This window comes from Tyto alba, unplaced genomic scaffold, assembly GCF_018691265.1.
Source record: "Tyto alba isolate M040663 unplaced genomic scaffold, T.alba_DEE_v4.0 Super-Scaffold_30, whole genome shotgun sequence".
Taxonomy (NCBI): Eukaryota; Metazoa; Chordata; class Aves; order Strigiformes; family Tytonidae; genus Tyto; species Tyto alba.
The window spans coordinates 2,752,655-2,771,028 of record NW_024881305.1 but is presented as its reverse complement, the minus strand read 5'-3'; the positions used below and the strand labels follow the sequence as shown (position 1 = coordinate 2,771,028).

At 38.7% G+C, this 18,374-nt stretch overlaps 1 protein-coding gene across 2 annotated transcripts in view; it reads left to right on the top strand.

Moving 5' to 3' along the window:
- The first annotated feature begins 64 nt into the window (after nucleotides 1–64).
- Nucleotides 65–18,374, top strand: part of MAPK14 (mitogen-activated protein kinase 14) — a 26,361-nt gene continuing 8,051 nt past the window's right edge. For both annotated transcript variants that reach the window (XM_033009545.2, XM_033009543.2), the window contains exons 1-8: nucleotides 65–325; nucleotides 7,616–7,745; nucleotides 11,225–11,283; nucleotides 11,655–11,766; nucleotides 12,297–12,326; nucleotides 12,793–12,840; nucleotides 13,294–13,408; nucleotides 14,431–14,502. In XM_033009545.2, coding sequence (XP_032865436.1) covers nucleotides 210–325; nucleotides 7,616–7,745; nucleotides 11,225–11,283; nucleotides 11,655–11,766; nucleotides 12,297–12,326; nucleotides 12,793–12,840; nucleotides 13,294–13,408; nucleotides 14,431–14,502 — 682 coding nt within the window. In that variant the 5' untranslated portion in view covers nucleotides 65–209. The remainder of the gene's footprint in view (nucleotides 326–7,615; nucleotides 7,746–11,224; nucleotides 11,284–11,654; nucleotides 11,767–12,296; nucleotides 12,327–12,792; nucleotides 12,841–13,293; nucleotides 13,409–14,430; nucleotides 14,503–18,374) is intronic.

Sequence of the window (18,374 nt, the reverse complement as noted above, 5' to 3'; positions counted from 1 at the left end):
CGGCGGGGAGGGCGGTGCTGTTGCAGGGCCGCCCCCGGCCGCCGGGGAAGCGAGGCGGGGAGGGAGGAGGAGGAAGGAAGGAGCTGCTGCTGCTGCTGCTGGGGGAGAAGGAGGAGGTGGTGGTGGTTGAGGAGGTGGTGGTGGTGCTGCAGCCGCGGGCAGAGCCTCCCCCTCCCGCCGGGCCGGGCGGGGAGGGCTCCGGAGCCGAGATGTCTCAGGAGCGGCCCAAGTTTTACCGACAGGAGCTGAACAAGACGGTGTGGGAGGTGCCCGAGCGCTACCAGAACCTCTCCCCGGTCGGCTCCGGGGCCTACGGCTCCGTCTGGTGAGTGCTGGGAGGGGACGGCGGCGGCTCTGGGGGGGTGTGTGTGGGGGGGGGTCACGGCAGGTTGTTGTTGTCGTGTCCCCCCCCTCCCCAAACACACACCGCGGCCCCTGCTCGGGCTCTCCGCCTGGAAACCGGCACCGCGCTGCGTGCGGGGCTGGCTTCTTCTCCGGGGGTTCCTCTCCCCCCCCCCCCCCCCCCCCCAGCTTTTTACCAGTCTCCCGCAAGAAACACTTTTCCTCCCGGTTGAAGAGCGGTGCTGCCAGGAAGCCGCAGACTTGTCTCTGGAATGCGTCGGGGATTGCACCACATGGCAGGTGGCACTAAAACATTTTTGCAGGGGAAGATAATCATGTCCCAACCCCCCCCCCCCGCTCCCCGAATGAGCTCATATGGACATATTTCACCGTGCCTTCTTGCAGTTAGTAGGTGGGGGGTGGAGAGGGATGGAGACTGGCAAGTCCCCCGTAGCTGGCTTTGCAGAGCTGAGGGCCTGGCAGCTCTTGCCCCAGTTTCTTTCTGGACCCGAATAATAGATTATATTTGTGGCAATTATATTTTTAACGGGAATCAGTTGATAGTCAGAGAGGGTAGAGGGAAGGCTATGAGGGCTGGTTTTGCATCCCTGATTTTTAACAGTGGATTGGCCGGTATTGGTATTTTCTTGGCAATACAAGATCAACGCAGGAAAACTTGTTTTATTGCTGTAGAATGTCAGAATTACTGCAGTATATGCTGCCTGGGAGAGTAAAGTCCTGTTATGAGACCTGCAGAAATACAGAGAGCTTGAAGATAAGAGTTTAGTTTTTAATGCTTACCTAATAAGAACAAAACATATGACAGCTTACACGTGCAAAATACAGTACTTCCTTAATTTGTAGTTTATCTGCTGAAGTATGTTGGATCATTAAACATAAATTAAGTGGCTTGCCTACATTGTTTAATCTTAAAGACAAGCCTGTGTTTGAATCGGTTTGATGTCTGGACTCTAGCAGTTATATAGTAGAGCTGCATAAAAGTTCACAGATTACTGTGTCCTTTTATCAAGGAATGTCTTCCACACCAGCATTCGGGTTTTTATTTTCTGTTCTTTGGCTCTGTCAAAGCGCGATCTGAATCTTCAAATATGGGTGCATAATGATTACACATCTGCTCTGCTGCTGTATTTGAGCAGGCATGCATATTTTCTAATTAACATAATATGCAAATTTGTCATGAGTATCATGTTATGAGGAAGGATGCATACTGCACTCCACTAGTAAAGAAAAGGAGCTGTTTTGTATGTGCTGCAGTTCTAAAGAAATAAAGTTCTTAGCTGTTCTTAACCTACTGTTATAAAATTGTTGGTAAATTTAGTGTAAATAGCATGCATTTCATGTCTTAAAACTACTGTGCCTCAAGTATGCAAATGCTTATATTTCATAGAAGACAAAATCTGCTCAATTCTAGTAGCAAGATTAACCAGTGTACTTGCTGAGTTTTTTAAAAATAGATGTATATAGTTCTGGTGAGAGAAGGGCCTTGCTGCCATAGCTGATAAATACCCCTGCAAGTGCCACAGAGTTACGTAACTCCCGAGTGTAATAGGAAATTAACTTGCTCGGTCCCTTGTCCATTGTATTTTTAAGGTTGACCCTACACCGTCTAACCCATTCCTCTTCTGTTTTCCTCCTCCACACAATCTCCATTGTGCGTGTAATGCTTCCAAAGTTTGTTTTCACAACCAATAACTAAAGAGTTTGCATCATGAATTTCCTGTTTTGCTGTGTCAAAACTTTAAAAGATTGTGCAACTTCAGACCAGATGAAACAATTTTGTATTGGAAGCAATTTCAGACATGTGGCACATGAGACTGAGTGCAGTCCATGTTAATGGTTTTCTGTATGTTCTTCTAAAAATATATTCCAGAAAAGATACAGTTCAGAAAGACTAGTGATATGGATAGTATGTTAGAATTAAAAAAAAAAAAAAAACCACCAACAAAAAACAACCAACCAACCAAAAAAAAAACAAAACAAAAACAAAAAAACAGCCAAACAAAACAAAAAACCCAACAAAGCAACAAACAAAAAACCTTGCAGATATATGTAATTTTATTCAGCTGCAAATGGTGATGCATAGTATTAAGGATATTCCTGCAATGACTTGTTCAGCTCTGTCCCTTTAGAGATTTTTCTCCCCAGTAAAAAGTTACCTGGTTTCATCTGAGATGTTGTGTTTGGTGTACATCTGTGTTGGGACAGGAAATTGTGGGGTTTTAACCACCCTTAAACTGAATGGTTAAATAATACTAGTGTGTATGTCTGCTGCATTATTATGTTAGAATGTAATAAAATGCCCTTTTTCCTTTAGTTGTCAAGATGAGGCATTTAAAAATGAGGAATTCTATAAAGTGGGGGAAAAATTAATAAAAAAGAAAGAATTAAGCCAGCAGATGAGTCATTTAAGCTATGGAGCTGTCTGCTGTAGGCTGCTTTAAATGTCTAATGTGAGTATGACTCGCAACACCCTAATGTAAGAACCTGACTCTATTTTGTAGTCAGTAGATGGAGAGAGAGAGGCTTTTTCTGCAGGCAGTTTAGGGCACCTGAAGCATGTGCTTAAATTTAGAGCAAATATTCCAGTTTTCTGAAGTATTATGTGCAGTGGTGGAAGAATGACATTCAAATGGCCAACTTGGGTATTTTTCAGGATCTGTTTTATAAAAACTGAAAGTATGTGGAGATACAAGTTACGGATTCAGTTCCAAAACTTCAAGAAACATCGATATGTACTCTCAGATTGTTCTTTACCAAGTCACGTAACAATTGCTGTGACATCTGTTGTGTGAAATGCTATTTAATTTATTCTTGCAACAGTGTTGTATGTTCATCCAACATAGTTTTTTGCTTCAAAAAGGATTTTGTAACCTGGTCTACACTAAAATGCACGTGGGTTCCTGAAGTATCAGTCAGTAATACGTCATGTGAGGAGAGGGGCTTAGATAATGCAGCATCTTGCAGTGGGAAGTTGCTGAATGGAGATGGGATCGATCGGTGACTCACAGTTTAGCAGAAGGATCGCTTCATTTCTGGTGTGTGCTGCAGGGAAGTTTCAGCACATGGCATTAGCTCAGCCAGCTCCAAGCTAAGCAAAGAGGTGTTTTGATGATCTTTGCCATCAGTTTCTAAAATGCTGTGAAGGCAGACTCGGTATAGTTTTAGGAATTTCCTTCATGGTTGCATTTTTTGCAGCAGTGCTTTGTGTGTTTTGTTAATGCCTTTGTAAAAGAAGGTTTGTGGTTTAATTGCTTTGCAGGCTATCAGCATTGTCTTATTTAATTTGGAAAGGAACTGAACAACCAAGACTTATTCTTTCTCAGAATCTTGCATAAGAATTTTTAAGCTTTTTTTGTTAGCAGACTATCAGATTATGTAGCTTTTCCAAAACTTGTGATTTCTTCCCATTTCGACCCACAGTTGCACCAGCACTGACTAACTCTGAATTTCCTGGATATTATGAAGATACTGAGATATTTCCCCTCTTTTTTAAACTAATAGAGAAACACTGTGAATTTAATAAATTTTAAAACATTTGGCTCCAGAGGAAGTGAAGTGACAACCCTGAATATCACCTCTGCAGGAACAGTTCCTCTGTATTTTTTTTTTTTTAGCTGTGTATGTCTTTAGGTTTACTAATCCCTTATCAAAGCGTGCATATGCCTATAAAGTATGTGTGCACTTGGAGGGACAGGTGCCTGCTTCTCCGGGAAGGTGTGGTAGATATGCAAGTAGTGATCTGAAGGGAATTATAAAAGTGAGTGGGATGAAACAGCTGTACAGGTGGGATTAGCAGGACACGTGAGGAAGGGGGATCGAGTAGGAAGTGGGCATGCACAGAAAAGCAGTGACCAGAGCTCTGAAAGCAAAGGCAAGTAGTTTGTACTTGATGGGAGCTTTGTATATTAAGAAATGAAATTAGTGTGAGCACATCTGTCCTACAGGGAGATTTTTATTGCAACTTTCTTAGAAGCAGAAGCCAACATGGCAGAGAAGTAAGATATACAACTTTTTGTAGTGCGTTGGGAGGGTAGCTGATTGAAATGCATGTGTAGGCTAAACTCAAAAGTGACTGGTGTTAATGATAAACTGTCAGGTACTAAGAACAGTGTTTTTTCTGCCTATAACTAGGGTTACATAAATTAACTCCAAAGGTACCACTACAGAGATTCAGTTAGCTTGGGTATTTGCATAGGCACTAGCGATGAGCACCATACTATTTAACAAAACAAAGTCTTTGCACAAAAAATAGCATTCTGATTATTTAATACTTAAATAAATTGTGCTCCTAAGTAATTTTGTGTGTACTTACGTTCCTCAGACTACTTCGCATTTACTTCTAAGGAAATAGAAGTTGAATCAGTGGATAGGTTCTCTAAAAGAATTGGTTTATTCTAGCGCTTATGTTCTGGATTCAAGTCAGGTTAGCTCAGGATTGTAGTTTTAGCTCACTTGGGGTGAGGTGGATACAGTTAGTGTGCCATAGCGCAGTACTATGTAAGAGGTTAAGAAACGTGGAAGCTGTGATAAATTCTGAATTTGTGCTGATCTTGTTTTAAAAAGGAATTGAAAACTGTGGATCATGCAATTTTTTCCCAATTAGGCTTTTTTAGCTGAAATACGATCAGTGTAATGCAGCTGGTTTAAGTCTGTGATGCAAGCCAGCTTAGTGTTGTTTAAAACATGCTCCAACATGACAGCTGGCCTGTGCTCTCTGTCCTGTACTCGTGAAAACCATTAGGCAGTTATCTATATTGGCAGAAATTACTCAGCATGCCTTTATCGGTAGGGAATAGTCTTTAGGCCTCAAGTATGGAACTTAAAATTCTTCTGACTTCAAGAGTAACTCTAGATTGTGATTGTGCAGTAAAACAAAATTTTCTTTCCTGGGCTTGTTTGCAATGTAATTCTGCTGATTAAACAGTTTCTCAGTACTGCTGCTCGCAATTCTCCTTGGAGGTTGTACATCTACTACAGTGGAGTGATGACTTGATACAATCCCCAAAATGTTATTAAAAAGAAGGTAAAATGGAATTTCCTTTGGACTCTGAAATAGCTTATGTTGTATCTGGTGGCTCTGAAATCTTCTGTAAAGAGAATCGTGTGGAAACCAAGCGAGAACTCTGACTATGTATCTGTGAAGGTGGTTAATGTGCCAGGGATCCCCTTCTTTTCAGGACGAAAGAGATACTGGTATATGCTTCCTTTTGTACCCAAAATGTTTGAAAGCTGATAAAGAGTCATGACTAATTCACAACGGCATGTGTTGAATTATGATGATTAATCTTATTTTTGCTCTAAGTGCTAGAAAACACCTTGAGTATCATTAAAATATTGTCATGTAATTACAGCTTGAATTATGTATGTTTGTATATTGCAAAATGGTGTACGTGAAGCTTTAAAAAAATAGAATTCTATGTTTCACGAAGTGTCGCAGCTTAAATATCGATATTCTAGTGATGTGTGAAAACTTGCTGATTTGAAATCAAGATTAAAAAATGAATACTTAATGGCTTCTTCTGACTGCTCAGGCTGAGTGAGGTGTAAAGCATAAAGCTCCTGTGTGGAAGAGGTTGATAATGGGCGTTCTTTGGGACAGTATCGTGTAGCTGGAGATTTCAGCTATGGCAGTTTGCTCCCGTGATCTTCTGTCTAGCTGTGTTTTGGTATCTTTTCCAGACAGCTCTTTTCATGGTGTGTATGCAGGTGCCCCTTTGCAGAGAAGATACTTTTTCCATCGTGCCGGGTGGGTTTTTCCATTCTGTTGCAGGACCTGGAGGAGGATCACTGTTTGTAGAAAAAAGCTTGTATTTTGTTTTTTATTTCTGATAATCCTCATATAGCAAATTCCTTGAAAACTGAGCAACTTTGAGATAAGGAGGCTTTTTGCAAGTTAATTCCAGTTAGTTGCTTTAAAAATAAAAGACTACATTTATTTCATATGGCTTCTTTGATGGGGGATGAGTCTAGGACTATTTTTGTGATTGGTTTTGAACTTCCTGCTAGTTAAGCTGCTTCACACTTTACATTTGTAAATGTATAGCTTTCCTTTTCACTTGATGTTTGTCAAGAACTAGTGCATACTCACTTTTAAATGGAATCAGGAGTTTGCCCTGAATCAAAATGCAGCAGGAAAGTAAACAAATATTGTCCTTCTCCAACTTTCTCCATTCCATCCTTTTGCCTTGTTTGTTATCTTGAATCAAGTGTAACCTTGATTTCACATCCTCTCCTGCTCCCCCTCCTTCCTTTTTGACAAACCAGACCTGTTTTAGATAAGAACATCAGAGAAGAAAGAGGAGTAATTTAGTTCACAATGAAATACCTGTATTTCTTTAGTTCTTCACATATAAGGCCTAAGCTCTGGAAGATTTTATGCAGTGTATCAGAAATTTAACATAGTTCTTCATGTGTTAAATTTTTGGTTGTTTCAAAAGTGCCAGGCTTTGCTTCTTAATATTGTAAATAAATAGGTTGTAACAGGACTTACTTTAAAAGATCTTTTTTACAGTACAAAATACCAACTATATATATGCATGAAATTACCAGATGGGATGGAATTAGTCTTCGTGAGTTCCAAGAAGAAAAATTATTTATATGTACAGGTTTTATGTATAAGTTTCTGCTAAAGGGACAAGTTTTAGTAATGAACAGCTAAATATCACTTATTCACATGCATCTTTGTGTCACGGCAGTTTAGGTATTAGATGTTATTTACCAAAGAGGTTTGATTTTGGACTTCACTTGTGATTAACAGCCATCATAGTTGATTTTATTGGGCACAGGCCTTGGATTTTTGTAGGGGCTTACACCATAAAAGATAGTATCTTGAGCATAGCATTTTGTGATGAAGTGTGGTGTATGAAAATCTGTTTAGGAATACAGATAATATATACAAGCACTCTGCCTTTCTCCAGACTTTATTGCCATATTTATGTTCGAGCACAACTGTTTTTAGACAGAAAAATCATAAACATTTTTTTTTCCTACAAAATTTACATTTACTGTGTGAACAAATCAACTTTTAAACATTTTATGTAGAAACCAACAGTTGTGTAAATATATGGGGATTTTGGGTGGGGGTTCAGGTTGTGAACCAGAATACCCAGAAATTATTTTCATTGCAGATATGGAGAAATAACATCGACTGTGACTCAGTGTCCAGATAGCTGCTATATGTAGTTGCTAAGTGTGGATTTGAAGGTGTTTTGTAAATAATTAATTGTGATCATTTGATTACTCTTCATTGTAGTTCTGCCTTTGACACAAAAACTGGGTTGCGTGTGGCTGTAAAGAAGCTGTCCCGACCATTTCAGTCTATCATCCATGCCAAAAGGACCTACCGAGAGCTACGGCTACTTAAGCACATGAAACACGAAAATGTAAGTTGAAGGAGATGGTATAAAAAAGTTGGTCTGATGTTGGACTGGCCAGTGAGCATCCATCTGATTGCATTTAAGGATCTTGTTACATAAGTTCTGTTCTGATACTAAATAAAAGTTTGCAGTAGTCCAAGGGATTATAGTTGTAGAAAAGCAGGAAGATAAAAAACCCCTCCAAATACATAAATGAGTTTGTATTAAAAAATCTTAATATTTCCTAGAATAAGCTGGAAATTACTGCTTAGCAGGTTCATGCTGTTTTAAGGATTTAGTACACAGGTGATGTTGCTTACATGCTTCTGCTCGCTTGCTGTAGTAAGCTGTAGGTTTTATGTTATGAATTTATTAAAACAAAATCAGAGTTTGTTTTTAGTGTCTTCTGGAGGGTTTTTTGTATTTCTTTTGGCTGACCTGTGACAGAAGGGTGTGGAGTAGATGTTCACTAGATTCCTAGGTAGGTAAAATAGGGAGGAGAAAAGGGGGTGGTGAGGGGGTGGAAATCAGATGGCACTTCGTACAAGCCATCTACTTAAATCATGAACAGGGAAACAACATAGGATGTGGTGAATGTTATGTTGAACTATTTTTTTGCTGTAATTTCCATTTGATATAGAAAATGGTTGGTTGACCAGTTCTATGTGTTTGTGGCATTAACACACCATCATATTTTGCATGCTGTTTGGAGCAAATACTTAATGCAGTGGGGCTAAAAGCCTTATAGCCTGCCTTCTGTAGAGGTGTCAGAATGTCAAGTGGAAAGGAAGGCTCTTGATTTCTTCTGTCCAAACAAACTCCAAGTCAGCAGAAGGGGAGTAGCGTTTTTGGAAGCGAGCTGAGCAAACCTAGGAGCTTTATCTAGCAGAAGAAGCCAAGCAAGTGTAATTTTGTTGGAAGTTCTCCATGGATGGTCTGATCAGAACTTCTACAGTTGTGGCAGTGGTGGTTGTGTGTTGTTGCTGCCAGCCACTGCAGTCAGCAGCTGGTATCCCCTAAATCTTCTTGGTGTTTTTAGTGTGGCTAACATAATTGGAACTTTTGATGCATATATGTACTGCTGTCTACAGTTCTTCCTCTGTGCCTCTGTACGGTTCTGTTGTCTCAACAGTAGAGGTAGCATTTGATCCTGCTTAATATCCATCCCCCGGAGTTTTTTCTGGACCTTTTCTCATAGCTGAGATACTCTACGAACAGGAAATCTTTGAATATCTGTTAAAAAAAAAAATAATAATCAGCATATCAATCCATTTTGTCTAAGCTAATAAGGTCAAGCAGTGAAAATTAGATTGTGACTGGTGCTACAACAGTTCTGTGTCTGGCATTCATTAATATTTTTCGATTAGTATTGTGAAGAGCCTATGTAGCTTTAAGAGTAAGGTATAAAAGGAAATTAAGTTGTTTATATATAGAAATATTCATTATCAGTTCATCATACCGTTATCTGTCTGTGGGAAGTTTGTCTAAGTTGTGGTTTAAAAATCCTGCAGATGCAGAGATGTTCAGACAGCCTCAGTAGTGCTAGCATCATGACTATTCTGATCTCAGTTCAGAATGAAAACACTTGGGTTTATGTGGCACAGAACACCCCAGCAAACCTGGAAGGTATGGCAGTTTAAGGGGCTTGAGCATAGGATGGTTTTCTGTATCCTGTATCTAGTCTGGTTCGTGATGATCTTGAGCAAGTAAACGGACCTGCAGAGCACTCAAGTGTGTCTGCATTATATTTTCAAGTTCCAGGAGGCCTTGTTAGCTTGCATAAAGCACAGCACTGAGCAGATGGAAGAGCAAATGGGTTTGTTGTCATATGAAGAAATTAATAAACTCTGTGACATCCTAAAATGCTGGGAGGGGAAAGCAAAAGGTTAGGAGTTGGATTCTGCGTCTACTGGTGTTCACACTTCCTTAGAAGTGAGTCAGTGATGTGCTGCAGAATAACTATGTTTAAGTGTTTGTGAAACTTGATGAAAGATATGGATAGTTTGATGCTGTGCTTTATAGTGTAGCAAGATGGAGGTGATAAATGGAAGAAAACCTGAAGTCTAGATAACAAAGTTTTTGTCTTTCCATTATACACTGGGTGCATAATGTTGATTTTTTTTTTTTTTTTTTTTTTTTTTTTAAGATATGAAAGAATCAACTGGAGAAAGAAACTGTATGCATGAGAATTATTATACAGGATTAATGTGAATGTTACAGTTTGAAGATGTCTGTCTAGAAATGGAGTTGCTGTGATGTATATCAAGAGAGGCAGGGAATTGTTTTTTCCTCTTCCGTTTCCTCAATAAAATCTAATCTGTAATATATAATATAGTTTAGACAGAGGCTTTTATTTCCTACCTACTTGCTCTCTTTTCCAAAAGCATAGTTTAGGTTCCCCAAAGATTTTGTCTTTAATTCTCTGCTTAAAGGTAACTCAACTGATTCTAACATCCTCGACAAGGATAAACAATAGGATAAAAAGGATGGTGCAGGGGGGGAACACGGGAATCCAACTCTTGGTTTCGTATGCAAGCTTGAACCATTACTGAAGTTCCTGAAATGTCTGTGACGCTTATGTATCCAAGACAAGTGAGATGCTGACTTGAAAAGGGAAGAGGAGTTTTTTGAAGGTGGATGAAGAAAACCTGTCTAACATAAAATATTACTTGCTATTAAAAGAAGGAAAATATGGTTTAAAAGTACATTTCAGTGAAAAATAAAATAAACTTTTATCAACCAGATGGATTTAATTTTTTTAAATGCTGTAAATGACCTAGAAAATAATTATGGGATAATAAGGTATAGTTCTTCTCCACAAAGTAACACAAGTATATCCTTTTGCTCTCTACTGAGAGAACGGTTTAGCTGTAAAATGAAAGGTGGAGTAGCTACTTTTGGGGCAGAAAATACAAATGACAGTGTGAAGCTGTCAGCTTTGTGTGAAAATTGGGTCCTTGCTTCATTGCACTGTTTTCCTGACTTTTTTCTAGTGTAATTATTATTATTCACTGCCAGTGTTACAGATTCTTGAATTTTTCTAGCCAAGTGAAACAAATATAGTCTCCTGATTCTGCTTTTAACATGTAGTCAACAGAATAACTAAGAATTGAGCAGGAAGCAAATAGTTTTGTCTGGTGGTGGCTTTCTTTTTTTCTCATTCATTTATTTCCTGAACAAACTTCAGTTGGTTTTTGAAATAAGATATTCTAAACCAGTGTTTACACCTGCCTTTTGTTATGGCTCCCGTTTGTTGCTTTAAGTGGTTGGCTGATGGGAAAAGACAGCTGTGTATTTTTAACCTTCTTTTTTTTTTTTTACACAAGTATTGAATGTTTGCTTCTGATCTTGTATGAATACTAATTTGTCTACATCTGAATGATTCATGTAGTTGGAAATGAAGCATCTACTGGAATGAGTGGTTTCTATTCCACAAAGGATCTTAGTAACTGTATCATATTATGAATGTATGTCACAGCTTTTTCACTTTACTGTTTTCTTTCTAGGTGATTGGCTTGTTGGATGTGTTCACCCCTGCCAAGTCACTAGAAGAATTCAATGATGTGTAGGTAACTTCTCTGAGGACTGCAATAAAGCATCTTTTGTATCTTCCTTGCATCTCCCAGATTATTATACAAATATTTGCCACTTTAATTTGTCTGCTGTCATTCTCAAACAATTCTCAATTCCAACACAAAAGATCCTAGGACATCCTAAACTACTGGGCTCATCAAAGTTGTTCACTTGGGTTTTATTGACTAGTGCTGTAGGAACTGGCATACTAATCTGCTGTGTTATTTAAAGGGTCATGGACTATGTTTCATTCAGGAACACGCTTTGGGACAGTCAGTCCTGCTACTGGAGCTTCATAGGGAATTTTTATCCTAATCCTGTGGAAGGGATTGCTTCATAGCCTCTGTTTCCTTTTGTTCGTAGGTACTTGGTGACACACCTTATGGGAGCAGATTTGAACAACATTGTGAAATGCCAGAAACTCACCGATGACCATGTGCAGTTCCTCATATACCAGATTCTTCGGGGACTGAAGGTACTTGCACCCGTCCTACCTGAATGTTGGCAGCTCATCCATGGGAGGTGCAGCTCCTTGATGAATGTTATATCCTCAGAGATTTGTATGAGTACATACTGGGGCTTCTGTAACATTCCTAATGTAGCATAGGATAACTTATATTACTGTTCTTTCACTTCATAGCTCTTTGGAGCTCTATCAGTAAAGTTCTGTATTATTTAAGAATATATTTTTATACGTTCCTATGGGCAGAATCTGTAAAATTACAAACTGCTGCCCTCTAATCTGCTCTGACTATGAATCTTCTGTTTCTTCAGTTCTGTTTACTTGTGTTGTTCCACTCATGGTGGCAGTGCTCCTGGGTGTTCCTAAGGAGAGACAGTGAAACACCTACCCGTCTGAAGTCCATAGACACACACTCGCTTCCTCCTGCAGACGAGCTATAGTATTTGAATTGTGTGGGATGGGGTAGGACAGTATTGTCTGGTGAAGAAATGAGAAGGAGGCTACTTGACAAATTTTATGTAACAGTTCATCTTGCTTTACAGTACATCCATTCAGCTGACATAATACACAGGGTGAGTATTTATTCTAAGATTGCTTCCTGTATCGAACCAATGTCTTTAGAGAAATATAGCACAGAATCTTGCAATGTAGCACCTATAGTCACAAGAAGAAATTTTCCAAGAATTATTTTGGTTAAACAGTCAAAAGGTTAAACATGGGAAGTGGTTGTCAAGATCCTTAGTTTCTGTTCCTGCCTGTGTTTGTCTTGTATCTTTGAAATAGGCTCCCTATGTGTTAAATACACATCTACAGCACTAGTGTTGCAATAAGCCTTTATGCATTTTTGCTTATATGTGACACTTCTGAGGACCACAGAAGAGATAGCTGTCTCTGGGATAAAATAATTTTCCTGAGTATGGAGAGTTGATACTTAAAGCTAGTTAGAATCTGTTTTCTATGTGCATTTACGTTTTTATCTGCTTTAGACTTGTGGAACAACATACATACTGTTGTTAATGCTGATGTTTATTTTTTTAGGATTTAAAACCTAGTAACCTAGCTGTAAATGAAGACTGCGAGCTGAAGGTAATGTAATCACAAGGTCTCTTTTGGTTTGACTGTGATTTCAGTGAATGCCTTATGGATGTCCCTTGGAATTAAAGGGACAAAATAGTTCCTTATGGAAATAATTCTATGGCCCAAAGTAATAAAGTCCTTCCCAGCTGTAAAGGGTTGTAAGGATGGTTTTTCTGTACCTGTTCGTGTGTTTTTAATGAATCATCACAAAAGGGAAGAATTAACAGCTTTAGTTTGCGTTTAGTTGTTTTAGAGACAAGATGCCCAGACATAATTTCTGATTGAGTCCTGTGCTTTTCTAGGCTAGTGTCTTTTAGCAGGTTGTGAAATTTAGTTTCATAATCTGCTTCTGCAGTTGCACCACCTCTCCTCCACCCAATCCAATAACTGCCTAGTTATTTGCTCTAACTAGTTTGCATTGTTCCGTTGCAGTAGTTGGTGGATGTCTTCTCTGTTCTGTAGATCCTGGATTTTGGCTTGGCCCGACACACAGACGATGAGATGACCGGGTATGTGGCTACCCGGTGGTACAGGGCTCCCGAGATCATGCTGAACTGGATGCATTACAACCAGACAGGTGATGCATTTCACTGACACGAGGCTTTTCAGTTCCTGAATTGTGGGGAAAAAAAGGATTGTCCTTTGTACCTGCTCCTTTCCGTTGGATCGCGTAAGCTGACAGTCAGGGTAATTATGTTTCAGTAAGGGTGATTAAAAGAAGGAAGTCACAGAATTAGTATTTGAACCACGGTCAACCAAATGTAAGTTAATAATCATTGTGACAGCGTTCACAAGACTTCTTTAAACTTGAGGCTTTGAAATTGCAATCAGCAAAATACTGTCAGCACTTATCCCTTATTTTTCCTAGCACAGTGGTTTTTAAAGTGAATTGAATATACCTGGATGAGGAGAAAGTGTGTTTCTAGGAGGCTGCTGGGAATATGCTGAAAAATGTCTGGAGTTACAGTGTGAAGAAATGTTGAAACGTATATAAATCTCCCTTCTTTCTCTTAGCCACTTCTTCACAGTTAGATTTCCCTCACAGTTTCCAGTATTTTCTCAGCAACACACCGTGCTTCCCTACAGTACTTCCAGATCAGAGAACAAAAGCAAATGCTGAGAGTAGTTGTTGTACAGGAGAGCATATGGGTCAAAGAAAATAATGTGCTACTCTGTGCACTTTACTACTCTTTCTTCTTTTCTCTTTTCCTCTTGCATGTATATGGACTTGTATCTGTAGTATAATGGTTGGTGGTTCTTTGGGTAGAATTTATATAAGGACTTATGTAAATTAATTCCTCAGAGTTGTCTTGAACTGGTTTCTTGTCTGGTTGTGTAGATTCTTCCCCAGCTCTTTGGTGTTCAATGCACATTATGCTCTGGAAGGGAAATTTGCCTGATCTAGTAATCAGTTATTTGGACAAGTCTTAGACAATGTAGTTACTGAACAGTATCAGTTAGCTTCCAACATCTCGCAGATTTTCAGAGTTGTGAGACTGGTGAAGGATAAAGTTGTTTGTACTTGTTGGATAGGGTGATTCTATTGAGACTGTGTTTTTCTGCATTACGTTGTTTTGTTTTTTATTTTATTTTGTTTAGTTGATATTTGGTCAGTGGGATGCATTATGGCTGAACTGTTGACTGGAAGAACGTTGTTCCCTGGTACAGACCGTATCCTTTAAAAGTAGTATATTTTTTGAAATGGAAGTTAGAGATCTTCACTGTCACATATTTCACAAGAAAAGGAATTCTGGGTTTGGTTGTGGGGTTTTTTGTTTGTTTTTAAATTAATGGCTTTTTTTACTCACAGTATGATGAGGTGAGTTCTTGATTTTGCTGCCCATGAAATAATCACAGTGTGCAAGATGGCCAATCTATTATTCTTTACTGTCTACTAGCATCACTAGAATTACTCACATGTTGTTTGTTTCTGGGAGTTACTTTCCTTTAAGTTTATTTAAATTCATTGCTCTTTGAGTTTGTAGAAAATAACTGCAAGGAGTAGGCTGTCTGCTAAGAATCCTCTCACGCTTCAGGTTTCTAGCAAATGTGAAGCATCCCTTCTGGCCTCTCTTCTGTATCCTGGGGGTATGCTGTGAAAGCAGTGGGTTTGCAGATTCTTTAGTGCCAAGGATCTCATTCCAAATTGCTCTGAAATGTTTAGGTTCCGCTTCCATGGCTGAGTGTAAACAGATTGTGAGCCTTCTTCCATTGTATGCTTGTACTGATGAGAAAAATCAAGCCTGAATAACTTCTTTTCAGAATTTTTTTTTTCCTGCACCAAAGTGGGTTGGGTAGGACACTGGCAAATTTATGAGTGCACTTTGTGAGGGTTTTTTTCCCCAGGAAATTAGAACTGAGACTTGATGCAAAGTGTTATATTTGCAGCTTTTGTTCGTTCAGCCACACAACATGCAGGGGTAATTTAGAACTGGCAAGGTTTTTCATTGCCTAGAAATTGGACTTTGTCTGAGGAAAAATTACATTGCCCACCTTTTACCAAAGTTTATTCTATTAATCTCAGTTTTCTTATTTTAATAATTTCTATTAATTTATTAGTATTTATAGCTGTTAATTCAAATATGTTAGCATTTGATGAAAAGGAAACCAGTGTTGGAAGTGCTGGCCGTCTGTGTACTACATTACTTCTGGGAAGTATCTAGATTCCAGAACTCTTTGATGGGGCAGAAGGCTTTCATTCCAGTTTTGACACAGTTTCATCTACCTTCTCAGTGTGCTCTAACTTCACCCTTTTTTTTCTCTTTTTCTGCATATCTCCATCTCATGATCTCTCTCCAAATCTGTTGAACTTCCTGTGCTCTACTGTTCTGTCCTCTCTGATGTATTTTTCTGTTGTCAGAGACAGAAGCAGAACTAACACAAAAGTGGCTTAGAAGCTAGAAAAAAGTTGCCATATTTCTATCTGCTGATTTAGCATGTATAATTTGGTTTGGGCAGATTTTTTTTCTTTAGCGAAAAAGAGAAGTCTAGAATTGTTGATTCAAAGCAAAAGTCTTTAAGCTGTTGCCATTATTTGACCCTAGTAACAGTGACACTGTAGATTTTAAGCCTTGATACTTGCAAATAAAATATTTGTAAATAGGATTTGCAGTATGTAAGAAATACTTCACACTGTGTCCTTTACGAGTTGAACAAAACAGTTATCTTTGAAGCCTGAGAAGTTTTTTCACCAATTGTGTTCTTAGCTATGAATTACAGGCAATAATAACCACAGTGCAAAATGAAGTTTACTTTTAGGATCTAAATTGTTTGCTTTGTCATATTAAGATACTTCACGAATTTATATCTCCCACCAGGTGCTCATGATTCTTTACCTTAAAAGCTCAATTTCTTTCACAAATGGTAGTAACGCTTTTGAATTAAATGCTTTTTCTGTTCCGAGTTGGTAAGATTTTAAGAAAAATACGGCCCAATCATTTCCCATTTTAGATAAAACTTTGTAGTACTATAGTTCTTAAAGTCTGTGGTTTCCCACTTCAAGTAACGTATATGCTGTTTGATCATGAGGTTAGAACTATAAGGGGAGCAGGGTTTGTGGTTGTGAATCTTGTTTGTGCATGAAACATTTAACCAAGGATCTAGCAAAGCACCAAGCTGTCAGCTTTCACTCCAGTTTTACTGACATCTGAAGACAGCAAGTAGAAGTTAAGCTAACGATGATTTTAACTTTTTCCTGACCTGGATGGCTCTTTAAAATCTTTATATACGCACGACTTTTGGAGGAAGTTTTATGAATTTTCCAGAGGTAGGTACTGCTGAGTACTTCTGGGCACTTAATTTCTTTGTACCTGCAGATCTGCTGAGGCCTGTGTTCCTCCTGCAGTGTCACTGTGCAATTGCTGACTAACTGACCTTGCAATTAATATTAACATGGTAAATTCAGGGTGTATTTACCATGCTTCTGGTAGCCAAGAACATAGTGTATCCAAATCCACTGCAGTTCTAGGGAATTCCCTTGGAGGTAATGAGACTAGATATTCTTTGTGTCCAGGAAGCTGGAAACTGCTTCTGTTTGACAACTGGAAGTTTGACATTTTTCTTGCTTTTTGGTTTCAAGGTTAATTTTCTCAACTACATAGCTTCACATTTCCAAATTAAATAGTGACAGAATAAGTAATGCCTTCTCAGGAATATCATCCTCCTGTTCATGTGGGTCTCTTACTTGAAATACTGGTCCCTTTCACCAAGGATTTAGCAGAAATGGTGTGATGTTATTTACAGTCCATCAGATATTTCTTTATACGGCCTGGAGATGCATGTGCTACTTGTCAGGGGCTTCAGTACAGGCAAGCTGTACTGTTAATTTCATCTGGTAAGTAATAAAGTTCTATCCTGAGGTGATGATCTTCAATGTTGTCTATGGTGATTATACCACTGATAAACTAATGCGGAATTTAGTTTTAAGTTCTGAAGGACCTAATTTGTAGAGATTCTGAACATAGCTGTCATTGACTTAAAGCAAGAATTGTAGATACTCCTAGAAAAAAACCCCATGTGATTAATACGGGCTCAGTTCTGCAGGATTGTTAAAATATTCCTAATTTAAAGCTGAATGTAAGACAATTGATTGTTCCTGTTGTAATCTGTTGGTGGAAGTGTTTGGGTGAAAGATGGATTTCTAATATTGGTAAAATCTCTGTCAGGAAATAGAGAAAGGGAGCAGGATTGTGGACTAATCAGAGGCAAAAAAAATGGAGGTAATGAAAATGAGAGTCCTTCAGGCTTTTAATGTGAGGCATAACCAGAGGCTTTCTTTTGGTTGTTATCGTATCTGTCTTATGCCAAGATCAGTTTCTGTTAAACATGTATATTCTTATTTTTTTACAGCTTTTGTAATGTGGATGATTCATACAAATAAGTAGGAAAGTTGACTTTAAATCTGACAATTTGACTTGCTCTTATTTGTATTTTATATAATTTCATGCATCTTGAATGTTTTATACTAGCTTAGCCAATTTTCTTTTTCTGTATGTTTTAAGTTGACTGTATTCCCTTTAAACTGTGAAGAATATTTTTATTACTATTTGTATTCAGTAGTATGAGACTTCCATGATAACTAACCACTCTGAGATTACATATTCTTCTGATACATCTTGTTCTTGCTTGTGGTGGCAGCTAAAACAACTTCTGAACTTCTCTTTGCCTGGATAAGCTCTTAGAATCTTGTGATGCCTGCTACTGATGGTGATGACAGGTTGCTGTCTGAATTTTAGAATCACTGAGACTCACGAGTCTTTGGGGATACCTTGGTGGTGGCATTTGGGGTTTGCATGCTGCACTTTGCTTCTCCATGCACATGTGTGTTTGTTGTTTTTTTGGTTTGATTTTTTTTTTTTGCTTTTGCTTTGTATTTACTAAGTCTTTTTCCTGTCTTTAAGTGCCTATAGCTCATTTCTCTGGGACGTGGTAGGCCCTGTAGGTGAATGCTGCAGCTGAGCAGGTTATAGATGGCAGGCCTGGCATGCCAGTGGCAGTGCCAGTTACATGGTCTGTGTTCTCTTGTTTATCTGAGAAGTCACTGA